At 36.9% G+C, this 24179-nt stretch overlaps 2 protein-coding genes and 1 pseudogene across 2 annotated transcripts in view; 2 read left to right on the top strand and 1 right to left on the bottom strand.

Moving 5' to 3' along the window:
- LOC111907348 (lysine-specific demethylase JMJ28-like) overlaps window positions 1–1483 on the top strand; it is a 69073-nt pseudogene extending 67590 nt beyond the window's left edge.
- LOC111906844 (lysine-specific demethylase JMJ28) overlaps window positions 1–1507 on the top strand; it is a 91169-nt gene extending 89662 nt beyond the window's left edge. Inside the window, exon 14 of the mRNA XM_023902628.3 lies at window positions 1306–1507. The gene's annotated coding sequence lies outside the window, so the exon portion shown is untranslated. The remainder of the gene's footprint in view (window positions 1–1305) is intronic.
- A 16-nt stretch (window positions 1508–1523) lies between these two features.
- Window positions 1524–4559, bottom strand: LOC111906869 (uncharacterized). Its single transcript, XM_023902649.3, has 5 exons — window positions 4303–4559; window positions 2495–3701; window positions 2147–2407; window positions 1919–2074; window positions 1524–1820 (listed from the first exon to the last, which is right to left on the bottom strand). Exons 1-5 carry the CDS (start codon window positions 4308–4310, stop codon window positions 1701–1703), a joined length of 1752 nt encoding a protein of 583 aa, XP_023758417.1. The 5' UTR covers window positions 4311–4559; the 3' UTR covers window positions 1524–1700.
- Between the last annotated feature and the right edge of the window lie 19620 nt (window positions 4560–24179).

Below are 24179 nucleotides of genomic sequence, written 5' to 3' on the forward strand. Positions count from 1 at the left end.
ACAGAAAAGCAATTGAACTTTTCCCATTATATCTCGATTTATCCACTTAAGTGTTTAATCATTTATACTTATTTCAATTTGGGCAAGTTGTTGAATCATGTAAAAATTATATGTTTAGTTTTTTGTTCCATGCAACCATTATCATATGCTTGTGTGAATCTTTTTGTTGATCCTAAGAAATCTTGATGTGGTTATTGAATTCATCTCACCTAAAAGTGCATCCATGGGCATAGAAATCCGTCAACTTCCAGTAAATCACAAAGCAAAAGGAAAAATGTTGGAGGTATATATTATTATATTTCAATAGTTAATCTTCGAATTTGTAGTGTTTTTTTTAAATGACATGACTAATTCCAAAATTGTTTTTTAGGTCAAGAGAATGACTATTCATAGTGTAAATGTTGTAGTTGAAGAAATCAAGAAAGTATCACAAGCAGAGAAAGGACTCTATTCTTTTTTCCTGTTTAGTGTTGTTTGGATAAATAATGTTTAAAAAATATTTGAAAAAATGATAAGAGACCAGGAAAAAAAACTACAAAGGGTAAATTTGTAAAAAGTTTAGGACTTAATGTGGAAAACCTCATTTTCCTGGCTCTTTCTATTAAGACATTCTTTCTGCATTAATACTAGTTAAGAGTCTCTTAACAACATGAATTCTACATTGTATTATTTGAACGTTAGATTTTAAGTTTTGTGTTCATTTGTTACTAATGCATATCAATATTTTTGTCTTTATTGATTGATGTATTCATTTTAAAGTAGCATCATGAACCCTATGTAAGATTCAATCTCATTTTGATGGGTGTTTGGATGTACATTTTGAAACGGATAATAATAATAAGAATAAATATGTTATTTTACATTAAGTTAAATGGCTAAATCGATATATATATATATATATATATATATATATATATATATATATATATATATATATATATATATATATATATATATATATATATATATATATATATTCATTTTATAATCACTTGAATTAATTTTGTGTTGTTGGTGGTGTTCTTGAATTGAAATAATGGAGTTTGGAAGAAAGCAAGTGCGTTTTTGGCTTCAACTTGTTCTTGAGAAAGAAATTTAAATTAAAGATGTCCTTGGGGACTCTGAATCAGGATAAGAAGAAGCTGGTGATCTGGAAATGAAGCTAAAAAATGGCAAAAAAAAATAGCAAAAAAAATAGCCAAAAGGTATTACAAACATTCTATTTTTTTTTAAAAAGCCACCCAATTATAGTATAATTTTATATTCAATTTTTTTTTCTGTTAATCCCATAATTTACTATTGCAGATAAAATGTCTCTTTGATCACAACCAAAGAACTGAAGAAGACACAGGATTAATAACCCAACAGCTTCACCATGGACGCCATTTTTGTCACCTCCATTGTTACTCTAGAGTTCTGATTCAACACTTTAGATGTGATATAATTTTGTACAGTTGTACATTTGTATGCTTCTCAACGATAATTTGTATCTTTCAGTTCCATTCAATGTGTTTTTGTCACTGTTCTATGAAACAATCTTTATTTATAACTCAAAAATTCATTGCCAGTATTTTGCTTTCATAAACTCAAAATTTCATCTACAAAATTTCAACAATTGGAAAAAAGATTAAACCAATCAAGATATTGTTTGAACAACTATGAACACTTTATGTTTCCAAAACTTTTTTTTTAAATCAAGTTTATGGGGCCATTAATCCTTCTATCGTGTAGGTTAGTGATTTTGCCCAATCTTCTTTTAGCAACAATGTTTGTAGCGTATGCATAACATCATAATCCGGATCCAGCTTCCTTTGCCAACCCTACAATCACAAAAAAAAAAAAAAAAAAAAAAAAAAAAACCAAGGGTATTCATGTCTATTCACATAACAACAAAAGGGTAATTTTGTAATAAACATACCTCAAGAACCAAAGTTGTAACCATCACAGTGCAAACATTTCCATCAACATTGACTCGATGACGCCTTACTTGCTCCAACAATTGATGCATGCAATCAGCGGGGTGTACAATGTCGCCTTCTTCAGTACCCCAAAAGTCAAACGACTCCTTGACTTCCTACAATAGCAACATACTTTCATCTCTTCATACTTTCCAAAAAAAAATTAAAATTAAAATTATATATATTACCTTTATAAATGCTTGTGGATTAGGGCAATTCTGCTGCTTGGATAACCTCAACATGCTTTTTGCTGCAGTGTCACCATCTCGCCTTGCAACCGCTTTAAAAAACTCCAACAAATTCACTCTATCGCTTCCGGAAAGTTCCGCAGTCATTCCAACATCAAGAAACACAACATGTGGCTTCGATTTAAATATCCCTTTCCTCGATGATTTGTTTCGTACTAGAATATTCCCAGGATGCATGTCCGCATGTATGAAATTATCCACCTGAAAAACACCACCACAATCGTAAAACTACCAACAAAATTGATTATCAAAGTACCGTGTAAAATTTACTAATATACCCTAGCTTACCAGAAGCATTTTGAGAAGTGCGTGGGTCCCGATATGAGCAAGCGAACTTTTAAGCCTCTCGTGTCCTTGAAGCTCGTCAACATAAAACGCGACACTTTCACCTTGTTCAAAAGTTTCAACCAAAACAGCAGGATGTACAAGAGGATAAACAGGCTTAGGAAACGAAACATCTTTCCATCTTCTAAAATTGTAAATAAATCGACTCAAATGGGCAGCTTCACGTGCAAGATCCACTTGTGACATCATAAAAACAGCAAATTGTTGCACACTTTCATCTAACCTTAACCATTTCAAAGTCGGCAAAAACCCAGAAATTCTTGCAACAACATTAATTATCTCAAAATCTCTCCTAATAGATTCACCCACCCCCGGATGCCTAACTTTTACAGCCACCACTAACGGCTTCACCGTTTTTTTACTGTGTGATTTTAATTTTAATTTTGCCCGATGAATTTGAGCAATGCTTCCGGAAGCTACCGGAACCTCTTCAAAATCGTCAAAAATCTCGTGAATTTTACGCCCGAAAGCTTTTTCAATTGTCTTTTTAGTGTATGCATAGGAATGTTCAGGGGCTTTTGTGTGAAGTTTTGAAAGTTCTGTGCATATGTCTCTAGGAAAAAGATCGGGCCTTGTTGCAGCCCATTGGCCCCATTTGATAAAAGCGGGACCCGCGATTTCTAATGTCCTACGAACGAGTTTTAGCCATTTTTTTCTTGAGGAATCACCGAAATATTCAGCGAATGGAGCTGTGGTTATGCTGGGGGAGAATAAAATTGCTAAATATAATGCACGAATTAGTAATATGAAGCATTCAAAAAGTGATAAAATTGATGAAACTAAAAGGGCGTGTCCATCTTCTATGTAAAGAGTGTTGTTTCTTGGTTGAAAAGATTCAAGATTTGTTCTGGTTTTTGCTAATGTTGTGTTTTTGTATAGTATTATACCGGGAATGACTATATAAGAGTGGGTTAGTGATAAAGTAAATGCTCGGGAGATTTTGAGTATGGGAGAAAGTGGTTTCTCATTGTGAAATGAAGCAGGGGTATTTCGGGAAAAGAAGGTACGTTGTTTAAAAGGGAAAGCGGGTTGTGAGGAAAATAGAGCGTTTTTATCGACTGATTTGTGGTTCCCATCTTTTGATTGGATTCTTGAGTTGTTTGTTCGAATTGATTGCACAATTCTTTTAATGTTTCTGAACCCCAAGAACCTGTGTTGAAATAAGGAAGTCAGTTTCAGATGATTATAGTATTGTAGTTTGAACAGTTTACTCAAATATAGAAGTGAAAGTAGGATGATATAAACATATAAATGAATGTAAGTTGTTATTTCTTGTGTTTAACCCTAAAAGAATAGAGCATGTAGGTAGATAACTGTATAATCAGCTGTTTATGGCTAAGGAAACGTAGATGATTTTACATTTAATGAAATTATTATTTGATTGTGATTAATGAAGTGGTATTAATCATTTTAGGGATGCATGTTCAAGAACCTTATAAGTTGTTCTCAGAACACGATGATGGTATTGCAAATTCTAGCTAAGAATACCTCGGTGCAAAATTTTTACAAGAACATGAACTGAAGTCTACATAACAAAAAGGAATAAAGTGAAACCCTAGCTTAATAGCCAAGCAAAATATAGTCACAACGATGTTGCCATAGTTACAAATGTCATCACAAGAACGTTTATGTTCTTAATGTCGGAGCTAAACCCTAAATGTTTCATGACTCGAGATTTCAACAGCAATCTCTTCAATAATAATGGAAGCAAGGAATAAGTAATTTGAATACAAAAATAAAAATAAAAGAACCTTGACATAGCGAGAATGGAGTGGTTTTTTGTTACGACTCTCGTTGATCATTTTCTATAAATACTGCCGTAAATTCGACTCCAGTTGATCATCTGAACGCAAATTTAATTCAATCTTCGTTCTGCATCATCGTCAAGCTCCACTTGATTACAACAATGGGGGATTCAAGGCTGATTTTGATTTGGGATCTTAGGTTAGACGTTTTTTGATACGCTTTTTAGGAGGAACCCTTTCCTCTGGCAATAAGATATTTTTGTACATGTAAAAGATCTTCCCAATATTAGGGATTAGAAATAGGTCAAAATGTGCAAATTAATTTTGATATGATACATAATGAATTCAATATACAAATAGTTTTTTACGTTGTAGCACAACAATGTTTGACTAATTTGTATATTTTGTCACTAACATTTTTTCATGCTCAATTGGTCATTAACGTTAGTAAATCCGGTTTACGGGTCACCGTTGACGTGTCTTGGTTTATATGGACTACCATTTGACCATATCATTGTATACGGTGGAAATTTTCCTTAAATGAAACCTCATTAGAACCATAAATGATACATTCTTACCCCAAATTAGGTCACACCGATACAATCTACTCAATTGATATAACCAGAGCAATGTCTGCCTCCTTCGATCAATCGACCAACCTCCTGCGTGTCGGAATCCATCGCGATGATGAAGCATGCCCACCTTGTGACTGTAAAGATGGAATAAGCGTCGAAAGGACTTCTTGGACTGACGACAACGTAACTCGAAGGTTTTGGAACTACAAAAACTTCTTGGTGAGTATTCCTTCTGTTTAATTACACTCTATTTGGTATCTTGAGCTGGAAATGAACACCTTTTCCTTAATCGTAACCCTAATTGTCGTCTTCCTTTTTAATCAGCCAGCTGAAGGTCCAAAATGTAAGTTTTTCTGTGGAAAGACGATGCAATGGAGGAGGGGTATTACAAAGAGTGGCTTTGTAAGATGAGGTTTGAGTTGCGCAGAAAGGAAGACTTTAATGAAGTTTTGAAGGCTCAAAAGAAGGTGGTTAAGCTATAGCAAGCTATGGAAACAGAGAACGGAGTGTTTGAGAGACAATTGATGAAGAAAAACATTGTGATGAAGACTTACCTGGGAACTGCTAAGCGTGTGATCTTTGTTGTGTTCATTGCATTCATTGTGTAACACACATAAAAATCAAGCCAATTTAAAACTTTTTCAAACATCCAAAAGCCATTAGTTATTATAAAACATTTTCAAAATAATTTAATATCAGAGTATCTCAGAAACCATAAGTCCAAACCACGAGGATGTGTACGGTCACGCCTTCGCCTTGTTGAGTCATCTGAAGCACCTGAAACAATAAACTAAAACCGCAAGCACAAAGCTTAGTGAGTTCCCCCAAAATACCCATACACACAACAATACACATATAATCACACACAACATACTATGGGTCTAATCAACCATCGGGTTGGAATACCCCAGACCTTCAACCATCGGGTTGGAATGCCAACATACTATAGGTCCAATCATCCATCAAGATGGAATACCCCAGGCACACAAAACAGCCCAGTCTCACCATATACACTGACAAATATGTCAGGTCCAATCAACCATCAGGTTGGAATACCCCAGGCCCAATCAACCTTCGGGTCCAATCATCCATCCGGATGGAATACCCCAGATTGGAATGTCAATATATATATATATATATATATATATATATATATATATATATATATATATATATATATATATATATATATATTATATAACGGGTCCAGTCATCCTCGGGATGGAATACCCTCGGCCCACAACCATCAGGTTGGAAAGCCCACATACTACGAGTCCAATCATCCTCGGGATGGGATACTTACGACCCACAACCATCGGGTTGGAATGCCCAGGTCTATTGACTTTCGCACAAAGCAGATATTCAGATAAGCCTCAACCACCAATCAAACATGTGCACATATAACAGATAACCACATAACAGTCTATGGACAAGCAAACCGATCTAACAGATCATAGCCACATAATAACATAATATCGTCCTATCTACCAGGATACTGATCTAACAGATCATACTAGCATAGCATACCAGGATAACAATCCAAAGGGTCGACCTTGGTGCCTTCAACCCTTGAGTATAGTGAGGAAAACTCACCTCATACTGCTGAAGTCCCGCGGATAAAACTCCAGCTGTTGGTTGATAGATTCCCAAGCTGTTAACATCAAACAACACCCAATTAATAATTGGGTTCCAAGCCCAAGGTTCAACTCACACTCCAAAGGCCCAATAGTCAAGCAATGGGCCAAAGGCTAACATATGGCCCAATTTTCCAAACCGGGCTCAAACCTCTAAATGGTCTTTCCTTAAGGCCCATCCATAAATTCTAGTCCAAACTATTGGTATACCAATGGCCCAATATCTCATAATCATCAAGGCCCAGATTATGGCCCAATTTCCCAAATTAGGCCCAACCCCTCATATGGGCCTTATCGTAAAGCCCATTCAACTATTTTAAGTCCATTTACTTGTTCTTGGATAGCCTATCAATAACCCAATCACCAAGGCCCAAAAGAAAGGCCCAAGTGAAATTAGGGTTTTCACATGGAATGACGCTTAGGGTTAAGTGTTTCTTTCTTAACCCATTAAGGACTTAATACATTAAGTCCAATATTGCCTTAGGTTAATTGCAAATGATTAATAATAAATATCTTAGGTTTATTAAATAATTCCCCTGCGGGTCCCGATCGATCCCCAAAATTAGGGTTTTATGCCATTAGGGTTTTCCAAACCCTAATTAGGGTTTCCAACCCAATACTAGCCCATTAGTCGCATAGTTGGGCTTTTAGGTCAATTAGGTCTTCATTGGGCCCATTAGGGTTTCATTAGTTGGACATCACCCACTACCACCTCAGGTAGTGGTGGTCAATGGCGGCTCACGGCGGCGGCCACTAGGGGTGTTCACGGGGCGGTTCGGTTCGGATAGTAATTAAATTGTGAACCGTGACCACGGGGCGGGTACCTCATACGCACTAACCGAAACCGAACTGTATTGACAAAAAAACCGAACCGAACCGAACCGTATAAAAGCGGGTAACCACGGTTCGGTTCACGGGTACCCGGTAAAATATAAAAAATTAAATTCAATTGAAACTAAAAACTCCATTTTACTTATCTCTTTCTTAAAATTAGTAAGTCAAAGAGTTAAAAAAAACATAATTAAGTTCAAATATCATATATTATAATTTGTATAATAAATACAATAATAAAAACAAAAAAATCAAATGAATTTAGAATTACAAAATTGGATTTGTCGATATGGATTTTTGTTTAGGTTATTACACTCGTAGATCAATCGAAACAATACTAATGAAATAATACTTTATTTTAACGGATCATATATATATATATATATATATATATATATATATATATATATATATATATATATATATATATATGGTATCCGCGGATACCTAAATATAAAAACCAAAAACCGACCCGTTGATATCCGGTTTTTTCGGTTTCGGTTTTTTTCGGTTTCGGTTTTTTCGATTTCGGATTGGCCGGTTCGGCTCGGTTTTTCGGTTTTACGGTTTTTTTGCACACCCCTAGCGGCCACCACCTCATGGTGGTGGTTATGATTGCAGTCCATTTTTGTCCAAGCATCCCAAAAGCAACTAAACACAAGCAAAAGCACACTGTCACTTAACACGACGGTTGGTGGTGGTTACGAGTTTTTCTTTTGATTATTCTGACACGATTACAATTTTACAAGTAGAGTAATGGAATTGTCTATTAAGCGCGACTTCACCATATGATATACCTAGTAGAGTAATGGACTTAATGGATTAAGTCCTTAATGGGTTAAGTGAGAAACACCTAACCCTAATTGTCATTTTATGTGAAAACCCTAGTTTAACTTGGGCTTGTGTTGGGCCTTTCTATTGGGTTTTGGTGTTTGGGCCAATAATGGGCCATCCAAGGACAATCAATGGACTAGAATAATTAGATGGACTTTAGGGTAGGCCTGTATGAGGGGTTGGACCCAATTTGGAAAATTAGGCCATATATGGGCCATAGTTTGGGTCTAGATGATTATGAGACATTGGGCCATTGAAATGCCAAGTGTATGGACTGGACTAAATGGTTGGGCCTTTGAATAACATCATGTAAAGTTTTGGGCCCAATTTGGAAAATTGGGCCATATGTTGGGCTTTGATTCCTAGATTGACTTTTGGGCCTATGGATTGGGCCTTGGGCTTGAATAAAGCCAAGCATGGGGTAATGTAGTAATGACCCCAAGTATGTACTTATGGTTATGTAGTGGAACCTAATTATTAATTGGGTGATGTTTTGATATTGACAGTTCGGGAAGCTGTCATCCAGCAGCTGGGATTGTGTCTACGGGACTTCAGCAATGTGAGGTGAGTTACCTTCTAGTGGAAGTGGGTCTACGACCACAATGTCGGCCCACTAGCAGGAGTTGTTTGTTAGATGATTGTCTTTGTGATAATTATCTGGTATGTCGTTATCTGTTATGTTTGTGTGCTAGGATGCTTTGTGATACGTGTTAGTAGTAGTAGTAAGGGTGAAATAGTCCCCAGATACCAGTTCAGAGATACCGAAGGGGTCGTCAGAACACATGCATGCCTAGCATTATGTTTATGATATGTTATATGTGATAGTGGTAGTAAGAGGGGAATAGTCCCCAAGTTCGGTCGTTAAGACCGAAGGGTAGGTCGGGCACCCCAGATATGCCTAACAGTATGATTATGATATGTTATTGTGTGGTAGTGGTAGGGGTGAAATAGTCCCCGTTGCCGGTTAAGATAGACCGGAGGGTAGGTCGGCACCCCAGAATGGACTGACATGAGTAGGTCAGCACCTCGGAATGGCTTGACATATGTAGGTTAGCACCCCAAAATGGCTTGACATGGGTAGGTCAGGCACTCCAGAATTGCCTGACAGCATGTATGTTGTGTGGTATGTGGTATGATGGGGGAACTCACTAAGCTTCGTGCTTATAGTTTTCAATTTTGGTTTCAGGTACTTCATTTTCAAAGGAAAGGAGCCGGCTCGATCGCAGCGCATCACACTATGGTTTTTTCCGCACATGAGATCTTTGGGATTACACTCTGATATTATTTATGATAGCATGTTTTGATTATTTCGACTTTGGTTTTGACATGACATGATATGATGGATGTTTCTTATACTGCTGGTTTTATAATAACTTATTTAAAATTGAAATTTTTGGCCTTGAATTTTGGGATGTTACACGAGTTCGCCAGGAAGGAAAGGCGGCCGCTATAGCAAGGCGACTCGATGCAGCAAGAGACGAAGGTGGCTGCCTCGGTGGTTCACAACAGTGAGTCGGAGACGGTCGGGGAGGCTACGTCCGACGGCGGCTAAAGGGCACTCCAAGAGTAGTGGCGGCTGAAGATTAGGGTTAGGGTTGGACGGAACCTAGAGGATAAATACTCGGTTCACATAAACTACACCCCATAATGACAACATTAGTCCCTCCTTTTCCTTTTTCTTTCAAAGCACATCCATAATTTACCATTTACACCCTGCCTCCTGAAATCCTTTTCAAATTAAGTCTGAAATCTTACCAATCAGCCCTGCTTCAATAAATCCTTACATACTAAGTCCAAATAATACCAAACACTCCCTGACTTCTAAAAATCTTTACAAAATAAGTCCCAAAATTACACTTTAACCCCCGAAACTCCAAGTCATGTCATTTGGCTCCCCGAAACCAACATCCCACTAATTATTATTTGATTTTGGACAATGATAATATAAAATAATAATAATAATTACTTCTCGAGGTTCCAGGTTTATTATTTAGTTATTCTATTTTAAACGGGATGTTACATATTGGGATGTGGTTTAGGTGTCCTTGAAGTGTGCCTGATCAAACAAGGTATTTATGGTTGATGGTATATAATTCCAACCAATATTTTGGATAGTGTATGGGTAGATGACTAGGAAAGTAGAAAGTTGTTTAGTTTTTGGATGATTTATTGACCTATCATTTGAACAATACAGAGACTACGTTGATTAAGCTTCACAATATGTTGCAAACGGCTGAAGCGAGAATAAAGAAATCTCATTCAAATAATTCTGCAATTGCTCCTGTCATGGTTGTCCAAAAAGCAGAGGAAAGAAGATAAAGGTCGCTTCCTAATCCAAATGGAAATGGAAGGCTCACCTTGGAGAGTCCAGTGGATCTAAAGCAAAGCCCAAATTAAACGCTCCTCCTGTTGCTAATCCAAAAGAGGTTGTGTACTTTTATTGTGGCCAAAAGGGCCATTGGAGAAAAAGCTGACCTAAGTACTTGCAGGAAGTGAAAGATGCCAAGTCCAAAGCTACTGGCTCTTCTTTTGGTGTGTATTCTATTCAAGTCAACAATACTTGCATTTCAAATTCCTAGGTTCTTGATACAAGATGTGATTTCTACATTTGTTCTGATATGAAGGGACTAAAGGAAAGTGAATAGGTTGAGCTTGGGAAGCTAAACTTGATCATGGGGAACAAGTGAAGATCGACTATTACCAGGATTGGGACTTACAAGCTTATGTTTGATAGTATTAGGGTTGATTTGTATAATTGTTTCTATTCGCTAGAAATGGATTGAAACATTATTTCTTTTCATGCTTTATTTAGACAAGGATATCGTTATGGTTTTGATAATAATGATGGTACTTTTTCAGTTTATTTTAGTGGTGTATTTGTTTTCAAAGCTTATCTTGTGATGGTGTGTATAAGACTATTGTTTGTGTGAATGAATTAGGAAAGAATGTGTATAGTATTGGTTCTTCTAAAAGTTTAGACCAGTCATGCCTATGGAATTGTCGTCTTAGGCACATTAACAAGAAACGAATCGCCCAACTCCAAAAGGATGGAGTGATGGAATCGTTTGACCTAAAATTAAACGATGAATGCGAATCTTGTTTAATGGGCAAGATGATTAAATCACCTTTCACTGGTACATGTGAAAGAGGTGAGGATTTTTGGCCCTCATCCATACATATATGTGTAGACCACTCAGATATGCCACGGAGGATGGAAATCACTACTACGTTACATTTAGTGATGATTATAGTAGATATAGTTATATTTTCTTGATGGGTCGAGATTCAATTATTAATTGGGTGATATTTGATGGTGCTAGCGCATGGGGATTTATGGATCAGCGGTCCGAGCATTGGTCTGAGATATTCAGCCGCTTTAGGTGAGTTTTCCTCACTGTGTTTTCGGGTCGAAGGCACCAAGGTCGGCCCATTGGTTTGATAACCTGATATTCGTTGATATGTTGAAAGTGGAATAAATATGCATGTTATTTTTGATATGCTAGTCTGGTAGATCGGTAGGACTACCTGTGATATTGTATGTATGATTATCTGTATATGTTAGTAACATATTGTATGGGTTGGGTTGAGGTTGCACTGCTCCGTGCAGTAGCCAACAAACCCTGGAGCAATCCAGATATGAGCCGAGCGTCGGGTAAGGCATGCCAGACTCATACTGAGGTCTCATGTGCATTCCAGATAGGAGTTGAGGGTCAGCTAGGGCATGCCAAACTCCCACTGAGGGCTTGGTGGTATTCATTCTGAGGACTGATCTGGTCGGGGAGCAAGCCAGACATAAGTTGTGGGCCCCGAGGGCAAGCCAGACTTATGCTATTGGTTCAGGGGTAATCTAGTATTTAGCTGTGGACCCAATGCATGATGATATTTGTATATGTTATATGTTTGTGTGTTTGTACTTTGGGGGAACTCACTAAGCTTTGTGCTTATAATTTCAGTTTATTGTTTCATGTGCTTCAGATGGTGGTGACAAGGCAAAGGCGTGACGGCGTGACCATACACATCCTTGGTTTTACAAATGATTGGATCTTAGGAGACTCTAATTTTAAATCATGTTTTGGAAACAATGGTTTTGTAAACACTTTTATTAGTAAATGGGTTGTTTTAAAAAGTTTAAATTTGTTGAGATTTTAGGGATGTTACAAGTTGGTATCAGAGCCTTGGTTTGAGTAAATTGGAGGAACACTCGTGTGAATGCAGTCTCAAACTAAGGAAAATGGTTTTAAAAATGGTTTTCAAAGTAAGGGTTTTACAAATAATTTTCAAAGTTGCTTTCAAAATAACCAAAAGAGGATGCGATGTGTACGACCAGTCGTAGCCAATAAGTAGACCCCAAATTACCATATCGTTATTTGATATCATGATATGTTAGAACTGCATGCTAGAGATAGGCTAAGGATCTTCATGAATTACATGATAGAATTACCTGATTATATGATGTCTGATAGCTCGGGGTTCTTTCTTATATGAAGTTGACATCATTATTGTGGTCACTTAATGTGTGCATCATAGTCGTACATAACAAAATTTATATATCCTGAGAATGTTTGATTTAGCTTTACTTCCTGCTCTTGTCTGATTAAGGGCTTAGAGTAGAGTCAAGTATTCGACTGTCTATGGGATCCAGCGTTATGTATGATTAGCATGCACGGGTGGTTGTAGGGTTGGTGGAAGTTTCATTAATGGGTGCAGTTCGTGGTTGGATAGTGTGTGGAATAATTAGCCACTCTTAAGAGGGTCAGCACAGGATGTAGGTGTATCCAAGATGCTGTATTAAGAGATCAAGAATTTCGTATGAGGATTTGCCTAATTTTATTGAGTCTTAATGACATTCAGCTCCTTTGTTTGAATGTTGCTTGCTTTGTGATTTGTGGGACCTATATTGATGTGAGTTAACCATCAAATGAATACATTAAATTACATGCTATGAAGGTTAAATAATCTCAGAATGAAGGACTTGGACCTATTACGCAACTCTTGTCTGATTCCAACCGTTGTAGGGTTGAGTCCTTTAGTCGAAAGATTATTTAAACTTTGTTGCATGTAATTGTATTCATGAAGTGGTTAGCTGACACTAGTAGGGGATTCTTCAGTAGCTGATGGTAGGGGAGGTGGGGGAATCCCAGGAGAGCCTAGGAAGTGTTTTAGTGCGATTGTTTTGCTGTGCAGCAGGTATCAGGAGTATTTTATGGGTAGGTCTTAGAGGACCCAAGATGATCCTTAAGGAAAGTATGGATAGGTGTGGAAGGTAGTATTAGGACCGTACTACTGGAAGCATAGGATCTATACTCGAATCAAGGAGAGTTTCAGGGATTCTAAGGGTTGGTCGGGAGAGATAGCATGGTTTGATACCATGATTCGTGGCAGTGGTTCCGTATCTGTCGACCTTTGGGTTATGGATGCTCAGGCATAAGGATATGTCTGGTAATTGTTTTGAGCCCTAGTGGCAATAACGGTTTGGATTGATTGGTTCATACCTTAATGAGTTTGTGGGTTTTGAGGCCTCGAGGTTTTTTCTCAAGGTTGTGCATTGAGTCGTATGACTCAAGAAGGAAACGATTGTTATGATTGGCTTGGGGTTTGCAGCTGGAAGTTGAAGTGGTGGATTGATGGATTGGATTGTCGCTATATACATTAAGGGATTATGTCCCTTCAGTTTTCCAAGTTTGAAGAAGGAGTGAGCAGGCTTGTGATTGTCAGAGCAGGGATGTAAACCCTGCATGGGATCTATTTGTTGGATTAATGTCTAAGTCCATAACTATAATTGGTAAGATTTGACCCGACCCGGCATGGTCCATTTGGGTTGCATGGCATCATGCATTTGGATAGACTATAATGAGAGAAATAACACATAAGGTTTGTTAATATATTATAAGTTCTAATATATTAATAAGATTATTTAATTAGTATTGATCAAGAATTAGTCTAGGATTAATTAAGTGATCAAAAGAAGACTAATTAAATATATGGGTTGATTGTGTAAATCATCCATACTTATATAGTGGGCTCATGTTCCATGGATTGTCAAGTTGGGCTAAAACCCATAAGATTCTCCATGGTGTATTTGTACCCATGGATCATGGAAATGAAAGGCCATGACAATTAGGGTTTACATAGTGTAACCCTAACTATATAATGATCTTATTCTTGGAGAAAATCGGCCACTATGTGTGAGAATGAAGGGCTAGCCGATTTTATGAAGTGTTCCAATTTCTATCAAGTCATTCCATTTGTATTTGGTTTTGTGTGAACCATTTGAGGTGTCACACTTGGGGCATTAGGCACTCAAGCTTCATTAAGACATTCTACATCAAAGAGGTATGTACTTCTAACTTGAGATATTCATTTGAATCAATGTTATTATGCCAGTTAGGATGAATACCTTGGAATGTTTATATTTGCATGTATAATAGAGAAAACATAGATCCAAGGTATTTAGGGTTGCATGTACACTTAGGGGTGTTAGAATGCTCAAAACCCAACAGTGGTATCAGAGCCTAGGCTTGTTTTCTTGTTATACCTGCAAAAACTGCTTAAAAATCGAAGTTTTGTGCTGTCTGGACAACGGACTCGGCGAGTCCATCAGGGGACTCGACGAGTCCATGCCTTTAAGTGGTCAAAACAATCCAACTCGTCGAGTTGGTTCATGCACTCGACGAGTTGGACCCCCATACATCATATTTTTGACTTTTTTGCCTGGAATTAGACTAGGAACATTACCCTAAGATGTTTTTGGACTTATAAACTTGTTTTTGATGTGGTAATGTTCATGCTAATCCAATTTCAAATATAATTGTCAATAGATTCATGTTTTGTATTAGTTTAAGGTTTAGACTAATTACATGAAAAAGTTTGATTTGAATTATCTTGTTCTTATGAGTTGCTTAGATTAATAGAAAAGTTAATTGATTATGTGTTTTCAATCCATTTTAATCTAAGAGATGATTCTAAAATGTGTTTGTGTAACTTGTCCTCATGTTACATGAAAGGTCACATTTAAGTTTCATAAAACTCATAAAAGTTGGCAATGGTTACAAAAAATGAAGAGTCTTGTCCTCAAGTTATGGAGGTTCACGAGTCACTTCATTAAGTAGTAAAATGTGTAACCTTAATTAATTCCACAAGTTACAAAATAAAGAAAAGTTACATTCTTTTATTAGTTTAAAGTCTTCCATAACTTGTCCTCAAGTTATGGAACTTGAAGAGTTTTTTAATTAAAACTACTTTAAACACATAAGTTATGGAATTAATTAGTTTTGAATAGTTTTAAAACTTGCCCTCAAGTTTTGGAATTTGAAAAGTTTTCACTTATGAATACTTTAATTCCATGTTAGCCCTTAGAATTTTAAAAGTTAAAATTCAACCCTTATACTTTATAATATTATAAGTTAATATATATATATATATATATATATATATATATATATATATATATATATATATATATATATATATGTATAAGAGTAAAGTCAGTCTTACTGTTAGTAGACCTCATTCACGAAGCCGGTCTATAAGGGGGGTATAAGGTTACTGCCTATAAAATGACAGTTTAATGGGTGTCCACTCTCACCCACCGCTTCCTTAACCGGTGGAGGGTCGTTAGCCGAACGGGTAGGACAAGGACTAGAATTCTCCCTTCATTATAAGTATTAATGATAAATACTACGTAACTAAACATTTTATAAATACCCAAATTTAGTTACTTAGGAAAATGTGAATAAGGTGCTAATCCATGAAATTACACTTTACACTTCGTTTAAGTCGGTTAGTGGAGCGTGTGTGGTTAACCGGCACACTAACTCGTATTTAACAAGGTAGGCAAAGGGTAACTTAATATTTGTCATAGTATCGGTGGACTGTGTGTGGTTAACCGACACATTGATTAAGGGGTAAATATTAAGGGTACCAAGTATATTTGCATGGTTATTCACACCTTGTTTTGTGATCCTCGACATCCCAGTCACAAAACCTGAAGAGCACACTCGAGATTGAAACATGCCATTGAACAGTTCAATGAATCTCAAAAGATCTAGGAGTTTCAAATCCAAGTAAAACCTAATTAAATTATTTTGTTTTTCATGGTGGAAATTGGTGAATCGTCATTCACCTACCTTCAAATATTCTATAGCTTGGATTACGACATCCCTCTTCCAAGTTATAAAATATTGTGTTGGGTCTTAGCCTTAATATTTCATATTGGGTGTTATATTAAGGACTTTAAATCAACTATCTTGAATATCTCCCAAAAGATGTCTAGTTCAGACATTTATGATCTTCCCAAATCTCTTGAAACAAGCTTTCCTAAATGAAGATGATGTCCCATGGAAATCATACTTCTTTCACCTCCTCCAATTATTCTCCCTAACCCACAAGTTCAAGGTCACTCAAGCCCTATTGGCAAGGCAAGGTCTAGGTGTGATCACATCTTGGAGATGTAGTCACATATTGACAAGCCGGGAGAGTCGGGTGTCAAAGTCTTGAGAAAGTTGGTAGCTCAACTACTTTATAAGTCACATAGTGAGTTTCTTTGGGACACCTATGAAGCAGACTATGACAAGACCCTTAATGATCTTATCTATTTAATAAGATCAACTTCCTAAAAATTTATGGACATTGACAATGATGACATGGGATATCCTGTAAAGCTCTCTCTTCCCAATGTAAAGGGATCGGCCATAGTCAACTCGGTTGACCAAATGGTAAAGAGAGAAGCTAAGTCTGAGATAGTCTCATTATCAAGGGTCCATAGGTATCTATTGCCAAAGGAAGGGGCAGTAGTTGCAAAGCCGCCAAATTTACCTAAGTATGTTAAAGTCAATAAGTTTGACTCTACTCCAGGTAAAGTCCACTATCCAACTCTGCTAAGTTTCTATTATGAGATTCTTGTTACTTGATGTGACTGGGTCACATGTTGATGTTTTAAGAATCAAAGAAAAGGTGAAGAAACTTAAAGAAAGAATATGTTGAATCTGATCGCGTTGATGGATTTCTATCGCATAGTTTGAAGATCAGATTCTTGAGCTACTTCTTAGGAATTATGATATATTGCTTAGGAATAGATAACAACAAAGTTTTCATGTGCTTTTGCACTGTAAGGATAGTTTTTCCGCAACGTTTTAAAATAAAAGAAAAATTTTTTATTTTATTTATTTTAAAATATCCTTACAATGGCATTTGTGAAAATTTTGTTGCTTATAAGATTCCATTAAGAGAAAGAGTGAAATATGAATTTGATTCTTTCATTTGTGGTAGTGTCTAAATTTACCAAATAAGGAAAGATTCTCATCACCCAAGTTTCAGTTGGATAGAAACTTGGAATCATGCAAGTTGTATAGCATGATGAATGAGAACTTTCAAGCATTGGAAAAATTAAGACTAACTACTTGTTCACATGTTTAAGTGAGTCAAGTAACGGACTAAGGGGTCGAGTACACATTCTTGTGCACTGATTAAGTCCACCACAAAAGATCGTTAAGACTATCCGTCATTATTTACTAAAGTTTAGTAAATATGGTTATACTTACAGGCTTAAGAATAATTCTGAAGCATTGGAAAAATTTCAGTGTATGGCAGAACGAATGAAAATAATCAAACTAGGCAGAAGGATAAAAGTTTCTCAAATTTGAAAGATGGGAGAGTACTTTAGTATCATGTTATATAATCATCTTAATGATTAATAGACCTTATCACAATTCATACTCTAAGTGTATTCTGATAGCTAAGAAGAGGAGCTATGAATTGTTGAAGTGGTCAAATCAAGAAGATGAGTCATACTTCGTTTCAAAAACAATTCTTAGAGTTATACTCTAAGATTGTAACTTGAGTGACATGTCTTAAAGAAGGTTTAAAACACTTTTCAAATCTAAGAGTAAAAGTTTTATACTCTTGTACATTTGAAATTGGTAAGTTGTGATGTTTTGGATAAAACAAAGACCAACTAAGGCCAATTGTGTGAAGTGTTTGTCTTGATAAAGAATCCAAACTATCTCTTGAATATTTGGCAAGTGAGTCTTATGTGTCAAGAGGATAGTGGGAGTCTTAAGGATCCTGAAAGGATAATCAAGAATAAAAACCTGAAGTTCTTCACTAACACACGACTTGAGGTGTATAACCTATCATGTTGACATAGTTTGTGCCCATTCCAATTAAAGTTGGCTTTGCATATGAGTTCTTAGAGTTCTCAATTGGTTGCACAACAACTTGGAAGCAATGGCAGGCCCTTGGGCTGCCAGATGGCAATAAATTAAGATTGAGTTCAGTCCATATGAGTTTGAATTTGTCATTATCCTTCTTTTGAGACTATGGTTTTGACAATTCACATGGATAAGAATACATACACCATTAAATCTAAGTGGTATAAGGTTTCTCTCCGATTCATGGAAATGATGTTGAGGAAACACTTTCACTAAGTAGATTTTAGCTAGATAGCAATTGTGATATTTGCATTCTCAAAGTCGTTAGTGGAGCGTGTGTGGTTTACCGGCACACTAACATGGACTTGTGAGAAGTGGCAAAGGTCTAAACAATCAAGACTATGATTACGGTATCCCTTTTCATAGCTCTTAAAATTGTTTAGACACATCTGTGAGCTATCTAAGATAAGGTGTATGATTATGATAAAGTTTTATCAAAGCAATCTAGTATCAGAAATCTGAACTTTGGTAAGAAAGTCAATAAAGTATTGATTTCTAGAAGTCCAGCTGATTTCTGAGTACATGTCAAAGCTAGTGGGAGCATAAGTGTTATGCCAATAATCATCATGTTAGTAGGAGCATGATAATTATGATAAAGGTTGCAAGTTAGCAATGTTAATTATAGAAAACAAAAGGTTTCAGTTAGGAAAGAGTTGTTTTGCTATAATTAAGGGAGAGGAAATTATACTTCATCTCAAATCTACAAGCTTAGATTGATGTTTTAATCGTATTTAGTCAAGTATATATATGTATGTTATGTTGGAATGCCTCAACATAAGAAAATTCTATATATGGGTCCATTATTTGCGTTCTAAAATTCGATTATGATTACGACATCCCTTTTCATAATTTGAATTATGAGAACTTGGCAAATTGAAATGGAAATATTATAGCAAAAGACTGGTTTAGTTTTTATGTGAGACATCATGAATCGTGTCCCATATGCTTCGGATATAGGATCGATTACATGTGCTATATTCATCCGTTCTAAAATTTTCCAAATGCCTCGGGCATTAAGAAGGGAAAAGGTCTAGAATTGGATATGACTAAAATGATTAAGCAATTGTCGACGACAATCTAAGGTTTACCAAAGATTGGTTGCTCAAGGACAGTTGGAAGTATAGTGTTAATTCTGGAAGGACCATATTGACATAATCTGTAAGGAGGCAACTCTTGTTCAGAAGTGATAGTCAAAATGGAATATGAAAATGTTTCAAAGTTAGAAATTATTCAATCTATGTAAGATTAGAAGAAACTTAATGCAAGAAGGATATTTCCAAGGAGTTGATCTCCTTTGGAATGCTCTGTAATGTTTGCTGTCAAGTCGTTGTGACTTTGTGCATAATCATTACAAGAGGATCAATGCATATAAGTTTAGAATCTAACAGATTTCAGTAAACGGCATGAAGTTCGAATTCTTGCATTTGCAGTAAGGAATTGGGACTGTGAAATGAGAATCATTGGAGTTATGTTTAACTGGTCTATTTCGCAAAGTAAATATCATAGACAAACATAGTATGCATACTTGGTGTATGGCATGACTAGTGTTTAGAAAACATAGTGTATATGCTTAGAGCATGGGACTACTATTGTTTTAAATTCAAGAATAAAGTTGATAGCTGAAACAGTATACAATGAATAATGTGTAATCATATGGTGATAAATAAAAGGTGTTTTATTTATATTCATAAGTTATGAGACCATATTGGATTCGATTATTATTGTGTTTCACTTTGCATGTTTTGACTTCTAGAATAACTAGGTCATTGTTCAGAATGACTAAGTTATTCAAACCATCCACAGTCGGTCATATGTTGGAAGTAAATATGAATCAAGACTGTCATGGGTTGGGCTTGTAGAGGTCTAAGATGTTGGACAAGGTGGTGCTACAACACTCATGAGTGCTCATAAGTTCTGAGTATTGGATTCAACCCGCGCTCATTGGAATCACTTCATGGATTTTATCACGAGTGATCATGAGATGATAATATCTTATATTCTTCAAATCTAGAGATATGAGTTGTTACTATGAGTTGGTTATACATTGATTGCACGAAAACGCATTGGTAACTTGATGTTATAAAACGTGCCTTTGTGTATGATTCAACAAGTAGTGGAACAAGCCATATGAGTCGAAGTTTATCCATTCCTTTTACCTTCGGGATAAAAGCGATATCTGTGGGCCCCTCGATGATTTGGTGATGACAAATGTAAGTGCTCGGCCGGGCCTGGACTGATTTGATTTGTTCAATTACTCAGTCGTCATAAATCGGAAATCGGGAAACAACAAATGGACAGAGAGAATGATTATAATCCATGTCTCAGTCCATATGATATCTAGAATGGAGGAATATATGATCCCTTATCTAATGGACAAGTCATTGATAAAGGTCAGAGATCATCAGCAAGGTCAGAGTTCGACAGAAGCTTTTGAGAGCTACGGTTGGCAGTCGGTTCTTGAATTCATACGCAATAATAGTTTTAGACTTATCCAAGTGGGAGACTGTTGGATTAATGTCTAAGTCCATAACTATAATTGGTAAGACTTGACCCGACCCGACATGGTCCATTTGGGTCGCATGGCATCATGCATTTGGATAGACTATAGTGATAGAAATAACACTTAAGGTTTGTTGATATATTATAAGTTCTAATATATTAATAAGATTATTTAATTAGTATTGATCAAGAATTAATCTACGATTAATTAAGTGATCAAAAGAAGACTAATTAAATATATGGGTTGATTGTGTAAATCATCCATACTTATATAGTGGGCTAATGGTCCATGGATTGTCAAGTTGGGCTAAAACCCATAAGATGCTCCATGGATGCTCCATGGTGTATTTGTACCCATGGATCATGGAAATGAAAGGCCATGACAATTAGGGTTTACATAGTGTAACCCTAACTATATAATGATCTTATTCTTGGAGAAAATCGGCCACTATGTATGAGAATGAAGGGCTAGCCGATTTTATGAAGTGTTCCAATTTCTCTCAAGTCATTCCATTTGTATTTGGTGTTGTATGAACCATTTGAGGTGTCACACTTGGGGCACTAGGCACTCAAGCTTCATGAAGACATTCTACATCAAAGAGGTATGTAATTCTAACTTAAGATATTCATTTGAATCAATGTTATTATGCTAGTTAGGATGAATACCTTGGAATGTTCATAATTGCATGTATAATACAGAAAACATAGATCCAAGGTATTTAGGGTTGCATGTACACTTAGGGGAGTTAGAATGCTCAAAACCCAACACTATTGGCCATGGTGTTTGGCGGCAATATGTCAGCTTGGAAGTACATAGGCGGATGGATATGGTATGGATGTCTTGTGATGCGATCAAGGGTTCGTTTTCTTTGGTTATAGGCAGGTCAAGTGCCGAATTGACGGTTGGGATTGTTGGCAATGAGGGTATGTTTTGGATTGTAAGTTAGTATTTTCTTATGCTTTTGCATGATTGGAAAATTTTAGAGGTCTTCGGCTGAAATTCAAGATTCTCTGAGGTTTTGTTTGATCCTTAGCTGGAAGATCATCCTGCGTGTGTTATACACTTAAAGAGTCGAGGGTGGTTGTACTTGGTTAAGTTGGTTTGAGATGTGGCTTATTCGCAACACCAGTGGATGGTAGTTCGAACCCTAAGTGGGGGAGAACTAGGTATTCTGCTTGGAGGATCAATGATCTATTTGAGTTTGTTATGTTGTAAGAATGGTTCGTAGGGGTATTATGCAAGTGGTGTATTGGGTTATTGGGTTGGTTGTCAATGCAGTCTTGACCGTTAGTCTTTTCATTTATCATTCAACATAGGTTCTCCGAAAGTTCAAGTTGTGATAGTTGAATTTCAATGGACGTGTCAACCTATCGTCATGTTCAGTATGTTCTATGTTCCTTTGGTCTTTGGGTATGTTTACCCTCAATGGTGGAGTGGAAATTTGGTTCATATCAGACTCAGGTTTTGGAAACATTCAGGATCACCTTAGAAGTCTTCTCGAGCTAGTTTCATATTGGTGGAATCTGTTCAGTCTCAATCAAGTATGGGATCTTGTTTCAACCGATCATGGGGATGTCTTCTGTTATTAATTGAGGTGTTGTTTCGATTAAACTTTGGTATTTATTCCCTTTTGGATGAGGTAATGGGTTCCCTAAGGATGTTCATTGTGGTAAATTTATATATATGGCCGAGAGGGGCATATGTGAGTTGGGCAAGATAGCATTGGAGTATTTGGTTTGAATTATGTGCATGGTTCTGTTTAGGTGTTAGACTGCGAATTGGATCAAGAGTTTGTCCGTTCTCCTATTCTCAGGTTGTCTGCGACCATGTTTTCGTAGGGTTTTGCTTTGCTAGCAGCTTGTTTTGTAAAGGGAATCGTGTGTGGTAAGATTACAACATTATTGTGCTCTGTTGGCATTGTAAGGGACGTTGATTAGGTCCCTGCAAGGCAATATAATGAGGTGGGTATCTTTAGTCCCGGAGTGCTGGGCGAATGATGTAATGTCGACAAGGTCGGTGTGATATCGGGAGCATTCGAGACATGGGCTGAGGGGCGGGGAGGGCATTCCAGACTCATGCTGTGGGCTCTAAGGCAATCCAAACCTATGATGGGGACCTTGTAGGGGTATTATAGTCATAGGTTGTGGGCCCAGTGAAGATGATTGTTCATTTCTTTCGCTTGTGGTACTTTCGGTTTTGATGCGTTGTTGGAAGTCGGTAGACTCACAAATTAGTTGGTTTGGATAAAGGGATAGTTAAGGGTTGTTGGGAGTATCATTCGTGCATCGGAAAGTCTCTTCAGAATGTTTGCGTTGTAAATCTCGTTTGTTCGCAAGCTTTTATTAGGGGTTTGATTATCAAGAATGGGTATCGGTTATGAAGTCTCGAATCATAAATTTGTTTGTGAGTGTACCGAGTGATTTGCTAGGTGAGGTACACCTGAGTTGATAAGGATTGGAGGCAAATATGAAAATTCTTGGATTTCTCATCTTTGCTCGAGGGAGCAGTGGTTGCAAATGGTGTGTCAGCGAGTCAAGGGTTTATTAAAGGATTTCGATGCATATTATGGATTTGGAGTTGGTGGGAAAAAATTCGCAATTGATGGGTTTGAGATCTTTTTCCGCAAATTTAGTAGTGATCATACTCAAGGGCAAGAGTTAGATTTGATGAAATGATGAATATCAGCTCTGGATTTGATTTGTGAAGTTTATATTTGATGGGTTCCTGGTCTCGAGAGGCAGATTGTTTGAGTTGGGTCAGTGATTGTAGTTGAGAGTGCCCAAAACTGTAACGACCATAAAATTTCAACCAATTTAAACTTTTTCAAAAACAACCCAATTTCATGAAGTTATTACAAAAAGGTTTTCAATACAATTATTATCAGAGTCTTCCCAGAACCACATCATAAAACATAAACATGAGGAGCGGTACGATCACGCCTTTGCCTTGCCACGATCTCTTGAAGAACCTGAAAAAAACATTAAACCACAACTGTAAGCCCGAAAGCTTAGTGAGATATCCCCAAAATACCAACCACATATAACATACACGCATAACATGCTATAAGAACACAGAACACAGAACAGCCATGCACTTCGGGTCTACTGGGTGGCTGGTCCACCACACTGGCCTTCAGTCCACCTGGTCCACCATCCGAGTCTAGCCACATACATCGAGTCTACAGTGTGATTGGTCCGTCCGCACCGGGCCTTCAATCTACCTGGTCCACTCCCTGAGTCTACAGTATGACTGGTCCGCCCGCACTGGGCCTTCAGTCGGCCTAGTCCACTCTCCGAGCCTC

The sequence above is a fragment of the Lactuca sativa genome, chromosome 7, assembly GCF_002870075.4.
Source record: "Lactuca sativa cultivar Salinas chromosome 7, Lsat_Salinas_v11, whole genome shotgun sequence".
Classification (NCBI taxonomy): Eukaryota; Viridiplantae; Streptophyta; class Magnoliopsida; order Asterales; family Asteraceae; genus Lactuca; species Lactuca sativa.